At 52.8% G+C, this 18,232-nt stretch overlaps 1 protein-coding gene and 1 long non-coding RNA gene across 4 annotated transcripts in view; one reads left to right on the forward strand and one right to left on the reverse strand.

Moving 5' to 3' along the window:
- TTC7A (tetratricopeptide repeat domain 7A) overlaps positions 1 to 18,232 on the forward strand; it is a 113,423-nt gene that overhangs the window by 45,031 nt on the left and 50,160 nt on the right. For all 3 annotated transcript variants that reach the window (XM_074331946.1, XM_019748610.2, XM_019748611.2), the window contains 3 exons: positions 7,951 to 8,088; positions 9,679 to 9,762; positions 13,651 to 13,755. In XM_074331946.1, the coding sequence (XP_074188047.1) occupies positions 7,951 to 8,088; positions 9,679 to 9,762; positions 13,651 to 13,755 (327 nt within the window). The remainder of the gene's footprint in view (positions 1 to 7,950; positions 8,089 to 9,678; positions 9,763 to 13,650; positions 13,756 to 18,232) is intronic.
- On the reverse strand, positions 9,756 to 11,946 carry LOC141571543 (uncharacterized). The gene is made up of 4 exons (XR_012496348.1): positions 11,140 to 11,946; positions 10,833 to 10,882; positions 10,258 to 10,385; positions 9,756 to 9,919 (listed from the first exon to the last, which is right to left on the reverse strand). It is a non-coding gene; the product is annotated as an uncharacterized LOC141571543 (long non-coding RNA).

The raw sequence follows: 18,232 nt of genomic DNA on the forward strand, positions 1-18,232 counted from the left end.
CTCATACTAATATGTCCCATCTTACAGATGAGATAAGTAAGATCCAGGACGGGTCCATGTCTTGGTCCAGGACAAGTGTATGACAAGGTCACACTCTAATAATCCTTGCAGTCATGATTCAAATCACGTCTGTCTCCCTAAATAGCTTCCAAATCACAAGCTGGGATTGAGGCTGGGCTCTGTCTCCTGAAGCATTTTCTGTGGCCTCTGCCTGATATGGGAGCCCAGAACCAGAGTTCAGATGTCTTTCCATTAAGTTTATTCCTACCCAGATCCTCAAGCTGCCCTATAGCAAGGTGGACAATGGCCTTTTACTAAAATTAAAAGTTGGCCCACACTTGGAGCCAAGGTGAATTTTCCTGTATGTGTGGTTTTCCTCCAAGCAGCTCTTTCCCTTTTTCGAGAGGCTGTGTGGCTGGCCAGCCTGCCCAGGAGCCCCAGGGGGTCTGGGCCAGCAGGACAGGTGGTATCCTGAGAATTCCCTGCCACACAAAGTGGAGGACGTGCTTGGATGCTGAGTGCACTGCAGCTGGGAGGAGGCACGTCTCCCAGGCTGACTGGTTTGTTTCCTCTTGCTCACACTCAGCCTGTCACACATTTAGAAACTTCAGGAATTTGGGAGAGAGTTTTAGTGATGGACTTAGCTTTGGGGTCTCCATCTACAGAGGGCTTCCACCTGGGGTCTGGAATCTGGTCGCTATGGCTCGCAGCAGTTTCTCAGAGTGACCAGACTGCCTCTGGCTTCTCCCTTGTACTTGTGATTTTCCCCCGCAGTCACGTTCTCAAGCTGGTGTGGGTGTCACTGTGCGAGGAGGCTCCTGCTTGACCTGTCCGCCTTCGTGTACCTGCAGGGTTTTCCTCCTCTCCCTTTGATGCTGCCTGGGTTTGGCTGCAGATGAGAGGGAGAAACCCCTAGAGTAGCAGCTGGCTGCCATGGCCACTACTTGGGTTCTCCTAATACCTGCCGCATTTATTATGCTGCAGTGAAAGCTTTTCCAGCACAGCCAGCCCAGGAGGCATCATCCTTGCTCTCCACCTCCAGGATCGCCAGAGCAGCTGCTCCGGGAAGGGGTATCTGCACATTTCCTGAGCACCACAGCCCATGTTGTGGTTTGGAACTCAGAGGAGTAGTCTGCATGGGGTCTGGCTGTGGGGCTGGTACCTTGGATTTGTTTTTTGGTTATGGGCTGACTGTGATCAGAATGAATGAGTCCTTGTCTTTCAAGAGATAAATAGAAATCTTACAAATGCTTCCACAGAAACGCAAGGGAGATGAGCTATAACTGGTTGAAGATTTGTTTTGGAACCAGTTTGGAGTCTCTGGGGCCAAAAGAGCATTTTAAAATCCGTCCACCCTCCTGCCCATCATCCATCCATCTCCTCTATCTTTCCAGTCTTGTCTGAGCAGCTCCAACGTGCCAGGCCACGCTCAGCATTAGCAATACCGTGGGGAACAATTCATTCACAGCCCCTGGCTCAGACGTACTCCCTCCCACCTGGTGGAGCTGTGTCCAGGAACGTGGAGGAAACCCTGGTCCCCAGATCGGAAGGAATTACCCTAATCTGCTGAACCCCAAATGCATATCTAGTCTTTTTAAAGAACCACGTAACAAAACCAGCTTGATACCTCCAACAGTTGGGGAACCAGGAGGTATGGGAATCTTGGCCATTTCTAAAAGACTGATTTAGGGCATAAAAATATGTGCGACAGCAAAGTAAATCCTTGGGTCCCTGTTCATTCAGCTGCTGGAGAAGTGGCTGCTGGTGTGAGGCTCTTGGGAACTGAAAGGGCAGAAAGGCCTGGGGGTGATTGATGGGGGTGGGGTCAGGGGAGCCTCTGGGAATTGGGACCCTGCAGGTTAGCACACTTAATGTTGTGCCGTATACAATGTCAGGCATTGGCGGTTTGAGTCTTGAATTTGTTGTTAACAGCCTATATGACCTAAGCAAGTTTCTTACCTTCTTGATCCTCTGTTTACTTGCCTGTAAAATGGGGCTATTAAGGCCTCTCTTGCGGAATTTGGCTGGATTAAGTAAGAAAATGAACACGAAGGTGCCTGGTACATTGTGGGTGTTAAACACATGTCCATTATATCCTGATAAATACTTGGTTCTCACTCTGTCATTTTAAAAAACATTTAAGTTCAGATCCAGTTCGGAGAAAATTGGTTTGAGGATACCATTCAGTTAAAAAAAAAAAAAAAAAAAAAAGTCCTTCCTGGGCTTGATTCCATGTGGGACTCAGCAGACGAGCACAGATTGTTCCAGTTCTTGGCACCTGGTTTGCTCTCACACAAGGCCCCGCTCTGCTGCGGGCTGCGATGGTAAAGGGTCTGATCACACTGCCAGCTCAGAACACTCTAGTTTAGTAGAGGAGGAGAGCCTTTCACCCTAGCTGGCAGGAAGAGCTGTGAATTGTGCTGTAGGAGCCGGATGCTGCAGGAGAGCAGGGGCTGGCGTGGGCCCGGTCTGGGTCGATGGGTAGATGGGACACGTCACAGAGCATGTTATTTCTTGGCTCTGTGAATGGGCAGCTTGAGAGCCGGTGGTAATTATGTCTGCCAGTGGGGGATGACAGCACAAGTGGACCATGACAGTGTCCTCCAAGGAGAGGCAGGCACCACGTACAGATGCTGCCAGGAGACTCCTTTCCGGAGTGATTGCTGTGGGGTGTCTACAGCAGGCCCTGAGGCTGGGTCCTTGGCCAGTGGAGAGGCTGTGTCTGAGAACGGGTGAGTGGGGCCCTGGCCACGTTGTCCAAAGAGTTTGCAGAGAAGCAGTGTTGGGGGCGTGGTTGGGAAGGCCCAGCCTGGGGTTTTGCTTTGGTCCTCCCATAAACAGAGCCATGCCAGGGCCTCTGATGGCCTGGACGAGCCTGCTGGACATTTCCTCGGGGGCACTTGGAGTAAAGGAAAGAGCCAGGGGATAAAGCCAGAATGTGTAGGTTCTAATCTGGGTCCCGACCATTGGTCTGTATCCTGACCTCTCTGGACCTCAGTCTCAGGACAATAGTACATGGAGAAGGTCATTGTGAGAATTAGTGAGAGGCTACTTACAAAGTGTCCACAGGTTAGTTTCCTTTCCTTTTCCTTCTCTTATCCCGTTTGTGTCCAGGTTTAAAGAGGAGAGCTAGGGCTGGGCAGAAGTGAAGGTCAGTGCCATCTAGGACCCTGCAGCCACCAGAGGGTCAGACCAGGCTGGCAGAGGAGGACACGACAGCAGAAGCCTCCTTGGACTGGCCGTTACAGGGTCACCCTTGACTCCTCAGACCTTGCACAAGCTAGTTCACCTTCTGGGGGTCAGTGTCCCCATCTGCGAAGGGGCCGTGGTTTCATCTTGCCCCTCCATGCGGTCACTGTGAGGCCAGATGAGATGATGGACATGAAAATTCAGCTTCTAGAAGGGTAATGCATGGCACACACATAAGGAATTGCTATTTGTACAGAAGTCACCTGCCTTTGGTTTCACGGGGGCTGGCCCACCTGGGGAAATGGACATTCCCTTGTGGACCTTCTTATAAGGCCCCGTATTTGCTTCATGGATACTTGTCCAGAGTCCAGATGTGGGTCATGCTGGCCGCAATGAGCTATTGGAGGACAGGGAATAGGGAGGAGACGTTTATTTGGCTTTGCCTCTTTTGACTGGTGGAAGGCCTGGGGTGAATGGCGTTTAGTCTGGGAGAGGCTGTCCCTTGGAGGATAGCAGAAGGCCCAAGACTAGGAGCAGAGACAGCCCGTGAGCCCTGCCTGAGATTAAATACAGTAGTACCTCGGTTTTCAAACATAATCTGTTTCAGAAGATGGTTGGAGGTCTAAAATGTTTGAGAACTAAGGCACAATTTCCCCATAGAAATTAATGCAAAATGGATTAATCCATTCCAGACCTTTAAAATCAACCCCTAAAACTGCAAATTTTGCATGAATTTTACTATCTAATGATACCATAGATCCATAAAATTTACAGTGTTCGTAAATCGGAATGTTTGTCAATGAAGACGTTCGAAAACCGAGGTACTACTGCACATGAATTCAACAAGAGTAGGGCATCCCCAGAGGTTGGAGACCTGGAAGTGGGTGTGGGGATTACACATGGAGAAACCAGGGGAGAATATTCTGCCATTATTCTAAGACTAGTGAGGACCATGATGGTGAGAAGGATATTTAATGTCTGTATGTTGCTGTAAGGGTCACGGGCACGTTCACATCTGGTACTATATTTGATCTGGAGGATTTGCCAAGTGAGGCCATTTAAATGGTGGAAGGAAAAGAGTGTGGCAGAGACTAGTTCAAGGCCGGCTACTTATGTGGCTTGAGGATGGTGAGCCCAGGGGAGGAGGGAGCAGGACAGCTGGAGTGCCCCAGGCCAGGGACCTGACGTCCCCAGAGTGTCTGAAGTCCTGTTCTCTGAGGCTTGCTCTGGCCCCTGAGCTGCGTATGAATTCTTACCCCGTTGCTCCCTACCACTGCTTCCTTCTTCCTGCCCTATTTCAGCCACCCCGCCCTGTTGCCGTGGTTACCTACACAGGCACAGCCTGGCAAGCACTGGAGCATTTCACCACAGCCCCTGCCCCAAAGCCATAGCAACCGCTGGGCCAACTTCTGCTTTTGGCTTTCCTTTGGGGAACCACACTTGCCTCTTGGCACAGACTTCAAGTCCTGAGGACCCCTGAGAAGACACTTTTCCTGCTGCCTGCCTGTTGGAAGCCCCAGTCCCCCAGCCAAGTGATGCTGCTGCAACCTCCTCTTCTGTTCCCATTCTTCTAACCTAATTCATGCTCAGTGCTAGAAATCCACTTCTCCCTCCCCCACCAAGCCCACCTTAGGAGACACTGTTCTCTTAAAGGTCAAGGTCTAGGGCGGACAGGAGGAAGTGCCGACACCAGGCCCACAAATCTTTCTCAAACGTCACTCATTCTATACACGTGGGCTGAGGAAAGTGCTGTGTGTGAATCTGCACTAGGTCTCTAGAGACACGTCCCTGCCCTAAGAACTGGTGAACCAGCTGGGTGTGTGGGGGCTGTGGTGTGTGCCCTGTGTTGGGGGAGGATGCAGAGTCCCAGCCTCGTCTGGCAAGATAGGTCAGAGATGACACTGAAGGGGCACACACCCGAGTTGAATTGTGAGGGGCCACAGGTGCCCAAGTTGACAGAGGGAACAAAGACAGGCCTTGGTGAGGACAGGGAGCTTCCGGGAGTTCCATGTGGCCTGGGGAGGACTTGGGAGCTGAAGGGAAGGAGAAGCTGGCAGTGGGAGCGAGGGTGGTGCTCATGGTGAAGGGCCTGGGATGGCAGCCACAGAAAGGAGGCTAGACTTTATCCTGGGGGCGTGGGGGTCTGGCAGTGGCTACTCTTCAAGGACAGGCCAATCAGCTGAGGCCTTTAGTGACAGCTCTCTGCTCACCAGCCCCTGAATGAGACTGGTCTGCATGGGCAGGTCCCCAGATCCTAGGTGGACCTAGCCAGGCTTCTCCCTCTGCCCCACAGAAAAGCCAGCCTGCAGGCTGCCTGCCCTGCCCCTCTCCATCAGTACCCCTCTCTCCCACTGGAATTCTAGCTCAGATTCCACGTGGTACATGCCTGTATACTGCTGCTGAGGGCAGAGACTATCTCCCATCCTCCCATTGCCTAACACCCCCTCCCCGCCATTGCTGCCTGGTGGAGGCCGTCTCTCTGGGCCTCATGCTGGGTGGCCAGCACTGGGGAATTGCCGGAGGTGAGGGATTAGGGACGAACATGGCCAGGCACAGAGCAAGTTTTGGGATTTCAGCTCAGTGAAATAGCTCCTGCCAAGCATCTCCTTAAAATTTCTTCTCCCTTCCTGTTGGTGCTTGTGTGGGTGGATTTCACCAGGAAGGAGGGGGATTTCTCTGGCACTTTCCCTCGCCACGCTTCTCCCTTAACCCTTTTGAGGTCCTGACTGGCTCTTGTTTACCAGGTTGGCACCAGGGCTCAGTCTTTCTGGGGATGTCCTGGCTTCCTGGCACCCTCTCCTGGGGCCGGTCCACGTCCATGGTGGCGGTGGGCAGCCCTCACCTTTTGTGGACCCCTGGCCACTGGCCTGCCTTACTGGCTGAAATGCCCCATGGGTGAGTCCCTTCCTTGGGTCTTAAAGGCATTTGGGCTTCCAGAAGCTTCTCTGGGAATGTTCTTCAGGCCTGCACAGCAGGAAAACGAGAGCCCACAGACCGAAGACCGTTGGGCTTCTGCTTCTGCATCCACTTGGGAACCTCAACACCTGACCTGGAGGAGGGGGTAGTCGTCCTGGCCAAAGGGAGGATGTGAGGACCATCTGTGGATGGAGAAGGATTGTCTGCATGTCACCAGTGGGATCTGGGGTTTCAGGGCCGGCAGTTCCTCTCATTCTTCCGGAAGGCTGAGTCCTTGGTTCTGAGGTCCTGTGTGGGGAACTAGAGGAGAGTGAGTCCTAACACATGGAGGGAGTTCTGACCCTTCTACAGAGGGAAGGGTCTGCTGGGAGAGACTCCTTGGGCAGAGGGGAGAAGAGGTGGAAGAGGGGAGGATGCTGGGAGCAGCCAGCAGGAACCTCTGTGCAGAACCCAGCTTTGCGTCAGCTCAGCCCTCAGCGTGTGTCTGTGTATGTGTGTGAGGGGGAAATGGTTATCCCCAGCCTGGTCCCTGCCCTGTTGCTGCTCAAGTCAGAGACTCCCGTAACGTGTATTCAGTTATTCCTCATCCCAAATGCAGTCTCCAGGGTGTGGTTGTCCTTGGGTTTGGGGAAGTGGGGGACGGGGGAGCAGTGCATGCCCCAGGTCACAGAACAAAAGTGTCCAGAATGCCTGATGGTGAGATTTCAGGCTTGGTGAGACAGAGCTCCTCCTTCAGATTGCATAGAATCACCCAATCCTAAAGCACATTTTCCCTGGACCCTCCCCTCCCTGAGCAGCCACCTGGCAGCTCTGAGCTACGAAACTCCTGAGTGGTGGATGCCTATCACAGAGGCCTCGAGTGTGAGGGAGGTTTATTGGAGAGGAACAGAGAGGAGAGTTCCATGGTTGGAGGGAGTCAAGGATAGACATGGGATGATGGGGAGGAGATACAGGGGCATCTATCAGAGTGTCTTAAGGGACCCGCAGAGTAAGAGAAGAGGCCCACGGCCTGAGCTCCCTTCCGTGACTTACACAGCAGAGCCACCAACCTGATCTAGACAATTCTACATATTCTCTGAAGCTCTTTCCGTGAGTGGACAATTATGAACACACAAGGAGCTCTTCCACAAAAGAACTGGTCTAACTCCTCAAAAATGTCCGTGTCCTGAATCCTGAAAGACAGAAAAGCTGAGGGACTCTTCCCGATGAAAGGACACTAAAGAGATATGGCACCTGAGTGCAAGGCATGATCCTGGATCCTGGAATGAGAAAAAGTGAAAACTAGAAAGGCCATCAATGGGATGGGCGGCAAAACCTGGATATGAGTTGGGATTAGATGATAGTAACATCAGTGTTACGTTCCCTGAATTTGGCGTTCCTGTTGTGGTTATAGAAAGAATGTCTTCTTCTGTTTAGGGATAAAAGGTCATGTTGCCTTAATTGACACCATCGTTGTCATTATTATCATTAGTATTATTATTGAGAGAGAGAGAGAAACATATGTGGTAAGCATTAATAATTGGGTTTACCGTTGTGGTACTGTTCTTGCAACATTCCTGTAGGTTCGAGATTTTTCAGAATAAAACATTGACTAGCTGGAGCCTGGAGCCCTCAGAACTGCTCCCTCACCCCAACCTGGGCTGAGCGAGGAGCGTTTTCTCTCTTTGGAGAGGGTCTTTGTGGGGGTAGGAAAGGCTCTGGCTGTTCCTGAGTGTGGCCACCTGCCTGGCCTGGGTCAGCAGTGAAAGGGTGACAGTCACTGGGTCTATGAGCAGGGGCCCTGTGGAGACCAGGCACCTGCTTATTTTCTGTCCTCACTCATTCCCAAAACACATCCCCCCACAGGCTACTCGAGATGTGGTGCTGAGCCGAGCGCCAGAGCAGAAGGAAGACCGCGCAGCGAGCCTGCAGAATGCGGCGGCCATCTACGACCTCCTGAGCATTACGCTGGGCAGGAGGGGGCAATATGTCATGCTGTCTGAGGTACGGCTGGTCCACCCCACCCAGGACTCAGGTGGCACACAGAGGAAATCAGATGGGGCCGCCTCCTCCTTGGTCCCTTCCCTGCCCCCACCAGGGAGGACAGCTCAGTTCTGGGAGGCCAGGCTTGGAACTGTTCCATTTCCAGTGCCGAGAGAGCTGCCCTTCACTGGCGGCGTGTTTTGTTTTGTTTTGTTTTGTTTTGCTAATGTTTTTATGTGTTTTTCTTTTGAAAGAAGCCACGCGTTGTATAGAGGAGCAAAAGAGGAACATTTTCTACCCCTCAGTTTCCCCCAGAGATGGATGACACTGGTGTTTGTTTTGTGACTGCCTCTCCTGGCAGGGTTCTGAGATGGGTAGACAGACGCCCCCATTCTGTTGGGAAGACCCTGCTGAGGCAGTGCTCCATGGACTGTGCCCCTCGAGGGTCGGGGTGGGGCACCAGGCCCCCACGCTGCCCCTCTCCTTTGCCCTGCCTACAGTGCACATGGCACACACACATTTTCAAATCGAGGCTGAGATCCAGGAGGTTCGGGGGCCTTTGTCTGCTTGTGACAGAACTGGGCTTCTTGGCAGGAGATTCTCCTCTCGTGTGTTTAGGGGGAACTCCTGAAAGGAGGGAGGGTGACATGTGCTGAGCCCCTGTTCGCACGGGCACTATGCGAGGTGCTTTCTGAGATGATCCCCTCGTTAATGTGGGAAGGATACGTGGTGTTCTCTCGGGTTTACCAGGAGGAAAACGACGCCCAGAGAGGTGGATTTTTCCCCCAAGGTGGCGCAGGGAGTGCATGTTGAGCCAGCATGTGAACTCAGGCCATGGAGCTCAAGTGCGTGCTGTCTGGTCCTGTACCCCTCACCTCTGTTCTCACCCCTCCAACCATGACCACACAATGAATCCTGTCCTCATATGCTGGCAGTGTCTGCCTCTAACACCTGGAAGTGTCTGTGGGGGGATCTCATTAGGCAGCCCCTGATTTGGGGTTGCCCAGGACTGGATAGGCCAGAAGAGCAGTAGCTTTTTTCCGGTGGGCCTAGAGAACAGCAGGGTGTAGAGGAGCCTTTACATTGGGCAGCGTTCTATCCATGGGCTCTGCAGTCAGCCTGCTCTGCCATTTACTGGCCTCGTGACTTAGGCAAGTCATTCAAGCCTTGGCTTTCTCATCTGTGAAATAGGGGTAATTAGAGACCCCACCTCACAGGGTTGTTGGGAGGAGTAAATGCGTTGATATGTGTAAAAAACTGAGAGTAGCACCATGCACAATATTAATAAATGCCAGCTGTTATTTTTATTGGATCTCTACATTTTGAAAGCACTTTCCAAATTTAATTTCAGTTGCTTTTCGCCATCACTCTATGAGGTCATTCACGTGTTATGGAGGTGGGAATCCAGGGCTAGAGAGGGTGAGATACATGCGCAGGGTCACATAGCTTGCCTGAGGCAGAGATAGGTTAGCCCTGGAATTTTCTGACAGGAACCAAGTATGAGCCTCCTGCACCCTCCTATGAGCAGTGACTTGAGCAGTGGAAGGGTACGGGTGGCCTGGGGTTGAGAGGACCCTGGCGGGGAAGTACTGACTGTCGCCCTCTCCACAGTGCCTGGAGCGAGCCATGAAGTTTGCCTTTGGAGAATTCCACCTTTGGTACCAAGTGGCCCTCTCCATGGTGGCTTGTGGGAAGGTAAGGCGCTGCTGTGCTGGGGTTGCACACTCACCCTCCGGGGGCTCTGCTCTCCTCGGATCCCTCCCAGAGGTGGGGGAAGGTGGGCGGTGATTCAGAAATGTTGTCTGGCAGCTGATTTTCATCTCCAGGAGAGTGAGGGCACGGGAGGGCCACACTGCGGGAATCCAGTGTCCACGTGTGAGTTACGAATGTGCCAGGTGTGCAAGTGAGTCTGTGGGTGTTTTACGCTGAAGATATGTGTATGCATGGGGCATTGTATCATTTCTGTGGGTGAACTGATGGCTACAGCTGAATGAGACAGATGTGGGGCATGGTTTCCTGTGAGGAGAACATGGTCCCATCTGGGCTGTGGCTCTCTTTCTGCCCCCCAAACGTGCAGTCAGGAAAGGACTTGCCCATGACTCAGGAGCTGACCATATCCCGGGTCTCAGGGCTGCATCTGCTCTCCACCCACCAAGCCCTCATTTTTCCTCGGATGAGAATCACACTTACATAAGCCTCTATTTTAAGCAGTGACATGAAAGGAAAGCTTTCCGGGGCTGGGTGCTGGGGCTGTTGGAGCTGAAGATGCTTCGAAGTCAGGAAATAAGGTGGTGTGAGCTTGCAGGTCATTCCAAGAGCTGTAAACACCCAGGGCCCATTTGCGGGGCTGAGGGAATTCCTCGCCCCTCCCCCCACCCATCTGTGCCACCTGCCATTTCTAGCCCCACAGCCATCCCCGAGGAGGGCCCTCCCAGGCTTGCCAGTGCCTCCTCCACAAACGGAGGGTGCACAGGCCGGGTCCTGGCAGGGAGAGGAGAGAAGAGCAGGTGCTGTAGCTTGACAGGTGGGAAGTACAGCCGAGAATCAAGTGGGGAGCCTTCTCGGCCCCCGCCCCCACTGGGTATTTGTCTTCCTAAACCTCTTCCCTTCCCCCCTCATGCTGACCACCTCCCAGAGCGCCCGGAAGTCACAACATGATGTGCCCTGGCTCTGTGCTCAGCGGGATCTTGTCAGGGCTGAGGGAGCGTTCAGAACAGAGATAGGGCGAGGCCTAGGGGAAGGAGGGGCGGCTGGAGCTTACTTACCTGGAGCCTGGGCAGACAGCTCACAGTGGCGTGTGACAGCTGCTTCCTGCCTGTCGGAAACAGAAAATGCCCCTAGTCTTGTAATAGTGACATAGACCAGGAGGAGAGGTCCCAGGGCCATAGTGGTTCTCACCCTTCTGTGGGTCCCAGACCCCTTGGAGATGCTAAGGAAAACTGGGGACCCCTCCTCAAAGAATGCATCACACACGGGAGTTAGTTTAATGTCTGGGGTGCTCCTGGGTGGCCCCCTGTCTCAGAAGAAGATGTCATCTTAGCCTGGCAGTTATGAGGTCTTCTATCTCCTTACTGAGAAGAGCCAGGCTCAGAGAGGTCCACACTCAGCCTGGCACATCCCGGGATCCTGGGAGCGGCTGTCCCGGCCCTGCTCCTTCGCAGACCAGCAAGGCGTACACGAGAATGGGGGTGCAGCAGGAGATTGTTCTCAAAGCACACTTTGCACCACACTCAACCAGATCATTCGGCCTGGTTGGCCAGACCTCACCTTCGCCAAGATCCTAACATAAAAATCAAGGTTGTAGCCCTGCAGTTGTGCCTAGAAGGTCTTCCGGAAGGTGAGGCCAGGCAGACAGAAATATATATGGCACTTTAAGCTGCAGGAAGAAAGGATGCGTCCATGTCATGATTTAGGTCGCTCCTTCTCTTGGTCTCCTCAGTAGTCACATTGGTTGCGTTGCTAGGTAACCAGGATGACAGAAAAAAAGCTGGCTGCTCTGACTGTGGAGTCCTCAGATGGCTCCTTAAATAGCAGTGTTTTGTGGTCTGGGTGGGGGTGGAATGTGGAGGGTCAGAGTTAGAGAACCCTGTATTTCCAGGATGCACAGGTCAGCAGCCAGGGAAGGGGCCCAGGAAAGGCCTGAGGCTTGCTGGGGTGTGTAGCCAGACGTGCGGTGGTGGAGGCGACGCGAGTGGCATTCACAGGAGAGGGTCTAGGGGGAGGCGCATGGCCTGACAGGTCCTTCTAGCCCCTCACGCAGCACCCTTTGCTTCAGCCCACGTGGGGCACCCCGTGCCATTGCCCTACCTGCTGCAGCCTGTCATTTGCTAACACCCTCATATGCTTGGTCTCGTAACCTCTTGTTTCCTAAGAGAGCCGTGGGAGATGGTGGCATGTCTTCTCTCTGCAGCCTTTCTCTGGGCTCCTGATCGCCAAGAGCCACGGCGTCTTCCCACTCCCGCAGGGACCGCACTACCCCTGGCCCAGTGCTGGGCACAGAGCAGGCTGTCTGCTGAGATACCTGGACTTGGCTTAATGAGCCTGAGCCCAGAGCCCAGGGAAATCTGTCACATCCAGGCTGGGAAAAGCTCTTCCTCAAATGATGGGAAAAGGACGGGTAGCTTGAGAGAGGCCGGGGGTCCAGGGTACACACAGACAAGTGGGGTCCCACGTCTGCATCGCCAGTCCCTCACACCGTGTTGTGGCAGGCAAGCCTCCCAGAGCCCCCATTTCCTCAGCAGTACCTCTAGAGTGGCCAGGAGGGTGAGAGCCAGTTAGTGGTGGGGAGCTCAGCCCACAGGAAGGTCCAGTACGTGGGAATCATCATAGTTACAGACACATGTCCCTGCCTCCCTGGGGCTCACACAGGAAGGGGAGCGTACACATTGGGTGGGGGGTGGGGGGTCACTGCTGAGCTTCATGGAAAAGCATTGGGCTCACTCAAAAGGTTCCAGCCCTGAGTGAGTACGTGTGTGGGGTGGGAAGTGGGGGAACAGAAGCCTCCTCTCTGGCCAAGGCAGTCACTACAAAGGCGAGATAGGGCGGTGGTTACGAGCTTACTCATAGAGCCACCGTTCAAACCCCAACTCATCCGCTTACCAGTGTGGCTTTGAACAAGTTACTTAACTTCTCTGTATTTCCGTTTCCTCGTCTGTGAATAGAAACAGCACCTATGACAAAGGAGACTTGTGAAAATTAAATGACTTAATATTTATGAAGCACTTAGAACGGCGGTCAGCAGACTTTTCCTGCAAAGGATCAGATAATAGATATTTTAGACTGTTCAGGCCAAACAGTCTGTCGGAACGACTCAGTTCTGCCTTCTCCTCATGAAAGCAGCCATAGATAATACATATACGTATATGAATGGGCGTGGCTGCGTTCCAATAAAACTTTATTTCCAAAAGTAGGTAGAGGACCAGATGTGTCCCTCTGACTTGCAGCAATGCCTGGTACATAGTAAGAACCATTATAGATAAGTGTTAGTCGTGTTCTTCTCATTACTGGGATTAGTCATAACTCTACCCAGCTCTGGATGCTCTCCCCTCCTGGCCTCCGTTCACTACTGGACCATCTTCAGCAGGTCCAGTCTGGCCCTGTCTCCATGGCTGAGGCCCTGGAGCCTTAGGGGATCCCTAGATTCCTGTCTGGAGCTTCTCTGTGACCTTGCCTTCTCTCCTTCTCTGCCAGCCTTTACGCTTCCATCCCACTCGGCACCACCAGCCACGTCGCCATGTGGGTTTGGCCTCTTGTCATCCCCTGATAACCCGAGGGTGTTAAACTCAGAAGTTTGAGAGAGCCCCTTTCTACCTCTAAAATTTCTGTGGTTCACATTTGAATTCCTTTTGAAGAGCTTTCGTCTGTTGTCCCCTTAGCTGGTATCACATCGCTTCTGGGCAAGGGTCACTGCCTCCATTCTCCAGAGGAGAAACCTGAGGCACGGGAGGAACCTTGCTCTAGAGAGGAAAGGAGTGCCTAGCAAGGACTGGCAATTTGGGAACTTCCCCACTGTATGCATAAGGCACCCAGGCTGTTGTGACCTAGGGCTGCAAGTAACGGGATTGCCTGCTCATTCTTCTGCAGTCAGCCTATGCTGTGTCGCTGCTGCGGGAGTGTGTAAAGCTGCGGCCCTCGGACCCCACTGTGCCCCTGATGGCCGCCAAGGTCTGCATCGGATCCCTGCACTGGGTAAGTGAGCTGCAGGGGCAGGCTGCACAAGGCCCAGGTCCTGGCAGCTTCCTGTGGGAGAATGGCAGCAGGTGGGTATGAGAGGGGGCGTGCCCGTCTTGCTGTGTGTGCAAGGGTAGTATACACGACAAAGTATGGAGAAGGCTGGGTGAGTCAGGGAGGCTTCCTAGAGGAGGAGGCAGCCTTGGACTGGAGGTGTGAAGAGGATCCAGGCTGGCCAGTGGTAGGCCCTTCTGTCACAGCTTGCTTTCCCAAGCCCTGTGATTAGCAGGGAAACCCCTTGCTCCCCAAGTCTTTTCAGGGAGACTATTAGCATCTCTCACCCTAGAGGTAGAGCACCCTTGGGATGTGGGTGGTATGTGGGTGCCAGCAGAGAGGAGACACCCCCCCAGGCTGAGCACTGCAACAAACAGAGGGTGGCGATATGAGCTGGAGGGTGCAGAGAGGGAGGTCTCGTTGACCCCAGGGCTCCTGAGAGGGGCTTCAGCCCTTCACTGGAATGAAACCCAAAATACCTGTCGCACTGAGGTGGGGCGGGGGAGGGCATCTGTGCTCCCAAAGGCTGCCAGCTCTGAGGTGTCTGTGGGTCCACCCAGCCAACAGCTGCCCTTGCCAGGAAGCCCTAAATTTAGGTCTTCCCGCCATGGAGGAGCTGTTTCTCTCAGCAGCATAATTATAGTAATTATGTGCATTCAGATTACATGGTAATAAAATTAGGATCAAATCAGTCCAAATTGAAATCAGATGAGTTAGGAGCAAAGTAATCAATGACAACATAAATAGAAAAGCCCAAAAAGAAACTTAAACACGCAGACTTGTCATCAGAATTGGGGAGGAAGGTGAACTGTTTAACCTCAACTGAGAGCATGTTTGGGTTTGGGGCTGGCTTGAGCCTAGGTTTAAATTGGGTACAGGCTAGAGTGGGTCCTGCTGGAGGGACGGGGTTGGGGGGCTCCTGGTGGCCTTCCCTGACCAGAAACCTCACCTGCCACAGCTCCCTAAAGCCCCCCCTTATACCTGCCTTGGACACTTAGCACATCACATTGTAATCATTGGTGTTTCTCCAGGGCAGGAACTGTCTCGCTTCCTTCTGGAAACCCCAGTCCCAAGTTAATGCCTGGTGTTTCCTGGATGCATCCTACTTGCCCATGCACACAATCACTTGGCACCAAATTCTGCCTTATGTGCTACTTGTCTTTTTCCCAATTAGATGGGTACTTCTTGGACCTTGGGCCCCTCTTCCTCATACAACCCTGCACATAGCAGGTGTTCGCTAATACGTTATAGAATGACACCCACCCCAGCTGGCCAGGAGGGACAGGTGTGGGAGGTCTGCATCTGGTTCAGTGGTTCTCCCTGGCTCCCTGGGTCGCCCCTGGGCTGAGAGCAGGCTGTGGGGAGCCAACGGCAGCCCGCATCTAAGAAGGCTCGGAGAAGGGCGGCCCGGCACTCTGTTATCAAGGCTGTGAGCAGAAAGAATGGGTCTGACTGCGGTCTGTCTAGCATCTGAGGGATGCTAGAGCTTGGGACAGGGCATGGATCCCGAGAGGTGTCTGATGCCACCTCTGTCTCCTACCTTACTAGCTATTCGGGCTCACATCAGCCCTCAGTAGGCCCAGGTGTTGCCCAGCCAGGCCCTATTAGCAGGGGACAGAAATCCGGGGGGGGGGGGGGGGGGGGGGAAGGGTTGGACGATTTGGCCCAGGTTTCAGGAAGGGAGGCTGAAAGTCGGACATTTGAAAAACGAGTTGTGCTGGATGAAACCAGACTGGGTGGTCATGTGCCCAGAGGTGGAACACCTGCTGTCCCCATGTCCTGTCCTTATGCCCAGAGCCAGCGTGGGACTCCCCGGGCTGGGTCTGGGTCTAAGAGCAAGGTTGTTCTTGGGTGAGGGTGAGTAGGGAGGCGACTGGGCAGAGGGACTTCCTGCATGGTCACGTGCTGGTTGACGTGGGGTTTGCAGTGGGATGGGAGCACCTGGAGCAGCTACATGATCAGGTGGAAGGCTCGGCCTGAGGCTCCCGTAGGTGACAGCGGTGTGTGGCAGCCTCTGCTTTGGCGTGGCCAGCATCCTACCAGGGTCCCCAGTCAGTTATTTAGGGCAGGAGAAAAAGGAGATGTAAATATTTTTTAATATCCCTCCCAACACAGTCATTTAAAATTCATTTAATTTAAAAAGTGGAATCTTCTCCGGGAGGATTGATCTCCAGTGTGCATATGTGCTGTGTGTCATGCACAGAAGGAGAAGGAGAGGAGATTGTGAAACAGAAAAGCAGGCCATGCTTGTCCTTGGAAAGGTCTCTGATGCTGTCTCTAAGCCTCTTCCCCTGGGGAAATGGTATGGGATGGTAGAAAGAGTGCAGGCTCTGGAGGCATAAGATAGGGTTCAAATCCTTGCCTACCCACTTAGTGCTGTGTGACTTTAGGGGAGTTGTTTACCCTCTCTGTGCCTCATCTGTAACGTGGAAACTGTGAATACCAGAGCTGAGTGGTATCCCTGCTTAGCACACTGCAGGTATCTGCTAAATGGCAGCGATCCCTGTGACAGCCCCTTCAAAATATCAGGCTCTCAACACGGATGCACTTTTGTGGTTTTGCCTTCATTTTTCAGATTCAGGGGCGAGCAGAGCTAGGAAGATGGATTAAGTGTTTATGAGGCAGGAAAGAAAGAATGCCAGCTCTCCTGCACTAGCTTGTCAGAATTAGGAAGAGTGTTTCCCGGGAAGAAAAAAGTGCATTTTCTAGAGCAGATAACAACAGATCCTAGGCCCTGAGGGAAGGGCCTAAGGAGAAACTGGAGGTGCTCTTTAAATAAACTCTGTAGGCTCAGAAGTGACCTTTCTCTGGTTCCCAGGAAGGGAGGAGAAGGGCGAAGGTGCCAGGGGGCCAGCCTCTTTGGCACACTGCAGGATGAAGAAGGCGGCCCTTGAGGTGGAAGGCAGCCTGCGTGCGAGCAGAGTGTGTAGCCAAAACCCATCTGCATGGGGACCACAGTAGGACAACTAGACAGATGCAGGAACTTGTAAAGTCACAGGAACATTTTCCTTACTTACAGGAAGCAAAAGCAAAAGCATGATATCCTTCAGTGCACCCTCTCCCCAAAGGGTCAGAGAGGAGAAAAATGAAGATCCGTCAGGGGCAGCCATGAATTAGGCAGCTCAGAAACAGTCAGATGTAGAGTCAGGAAACTGGGTTAGAAACTCAGTTCTGCCACTTAATAACCGGGTGACCTTGGGTGGGTCTCCTAAGCTCGCTATGCCACAGAATCTTCAGCTGTGAAACACCCATTCCATCAGGTGGCCTCGGTGCCAAGAAAGGCCAGGTAAGGACTAACTTGCTCTAGACTCGCAAAGGAGGGAGAGGGCGAGGCTCTCCACCTGGGTTTTGTGGCAATGTGACAGGGCTGCTGTAATAAAAGAGATATTGACCCCTTACCCTAGAAGTATTTTGGTGAGCAAGGAGGGCCCAGTGCTGTAACCTGAGCGAATCTTGCAGAAGCAGTGACCACAACGACACGGTCATCAGCTGTGAACTTTTGATGCCACAGGAGGAAGTGTTGGGAGATTGCAAAAGACCCATGAGGTCCTAGCTGGGGAGAAAGATAGCTAGGGTGGTTGTAGCTGGGCAGTTCCATTAACCATTTGTTTTTTACATGGCAGATTGACACCCATTAGTAGGTTATGAAATAGAACTCTTTAAGAAAAATTGCAATAGACTATTAGAGAATAGGATAGAAGATATCTGAGTGTATTACCCACAGGGGGGGTAAGTGTTGTGACCGGTTAGTGGTTATATGTATGTGTGTCCTGGACCATGGGTTGGGGTCAGAATTGGACCAACCCAGCACATGTACTGCCCCAAGCTGTGGAGACCCAGCTTGTCCTTGCGTAGAGTCGCTCCTTCTCTGTGACCAAGGATCAGGACAGAGACAAAAGGCAGGCAGTCGTGTCCCCTCTCTGAATTCCACGGGAGCCTTTGATGCCACTTCCTAGTTTGTCACTGAGATCACCATCTACTCAGATGGCACTTGCCACATCTATCAGGCTGAGACTTCAAAAAATCCTGGAAGACTCAACAAATTACAGATGTAAAATTACATCGAATAGTAATAACAATAATAGTTTACATTTGTTCAAGCACTGCTCGGTGCGGTCAACATGGCTGGATCTCATTCAGTCCTCCCAGCAGCCCTTTGAGGCGAGATGCTTGTTATCCCCATTTCACAGAAGAGGGAACCGAGGCACAGCAAAGGGAAATGACATGCCAAGGGTCACACAGTAAGTAGCTGAACCTGGATTTGAGCCCAGCAAGTCTGGCCTCAGAGCTCGTGTCCTCAGCTACCGGGCTGCCCTGTTCTCTGTAGAGAGCTATTCGTGGGTGAGCTCACTCTGAACTTGGGTAGGACGCTGGTACTTCAGGACAGAGGTGGCCACGCCAGATTCTCCAGGGCTTTAGGAATCCCGCTCTTGTCTTAGAT

Source organism: Rhinolophus sinicus, linkage group LG05 (assembly GCF_036562045.2).
Source record: "Rhinolophus sinicus isolate RSC01 linkage group LG05, ASM3656204v1, whole genome shotgun sequence".
In the NCBI taxonomy this organism is placed as follows: Eukaryota; Metazoa; Chordata; class Mammalia; order Chiroptera; family Rhinolophidae; genus Rhinolophus; species Rhinolophus sinicus.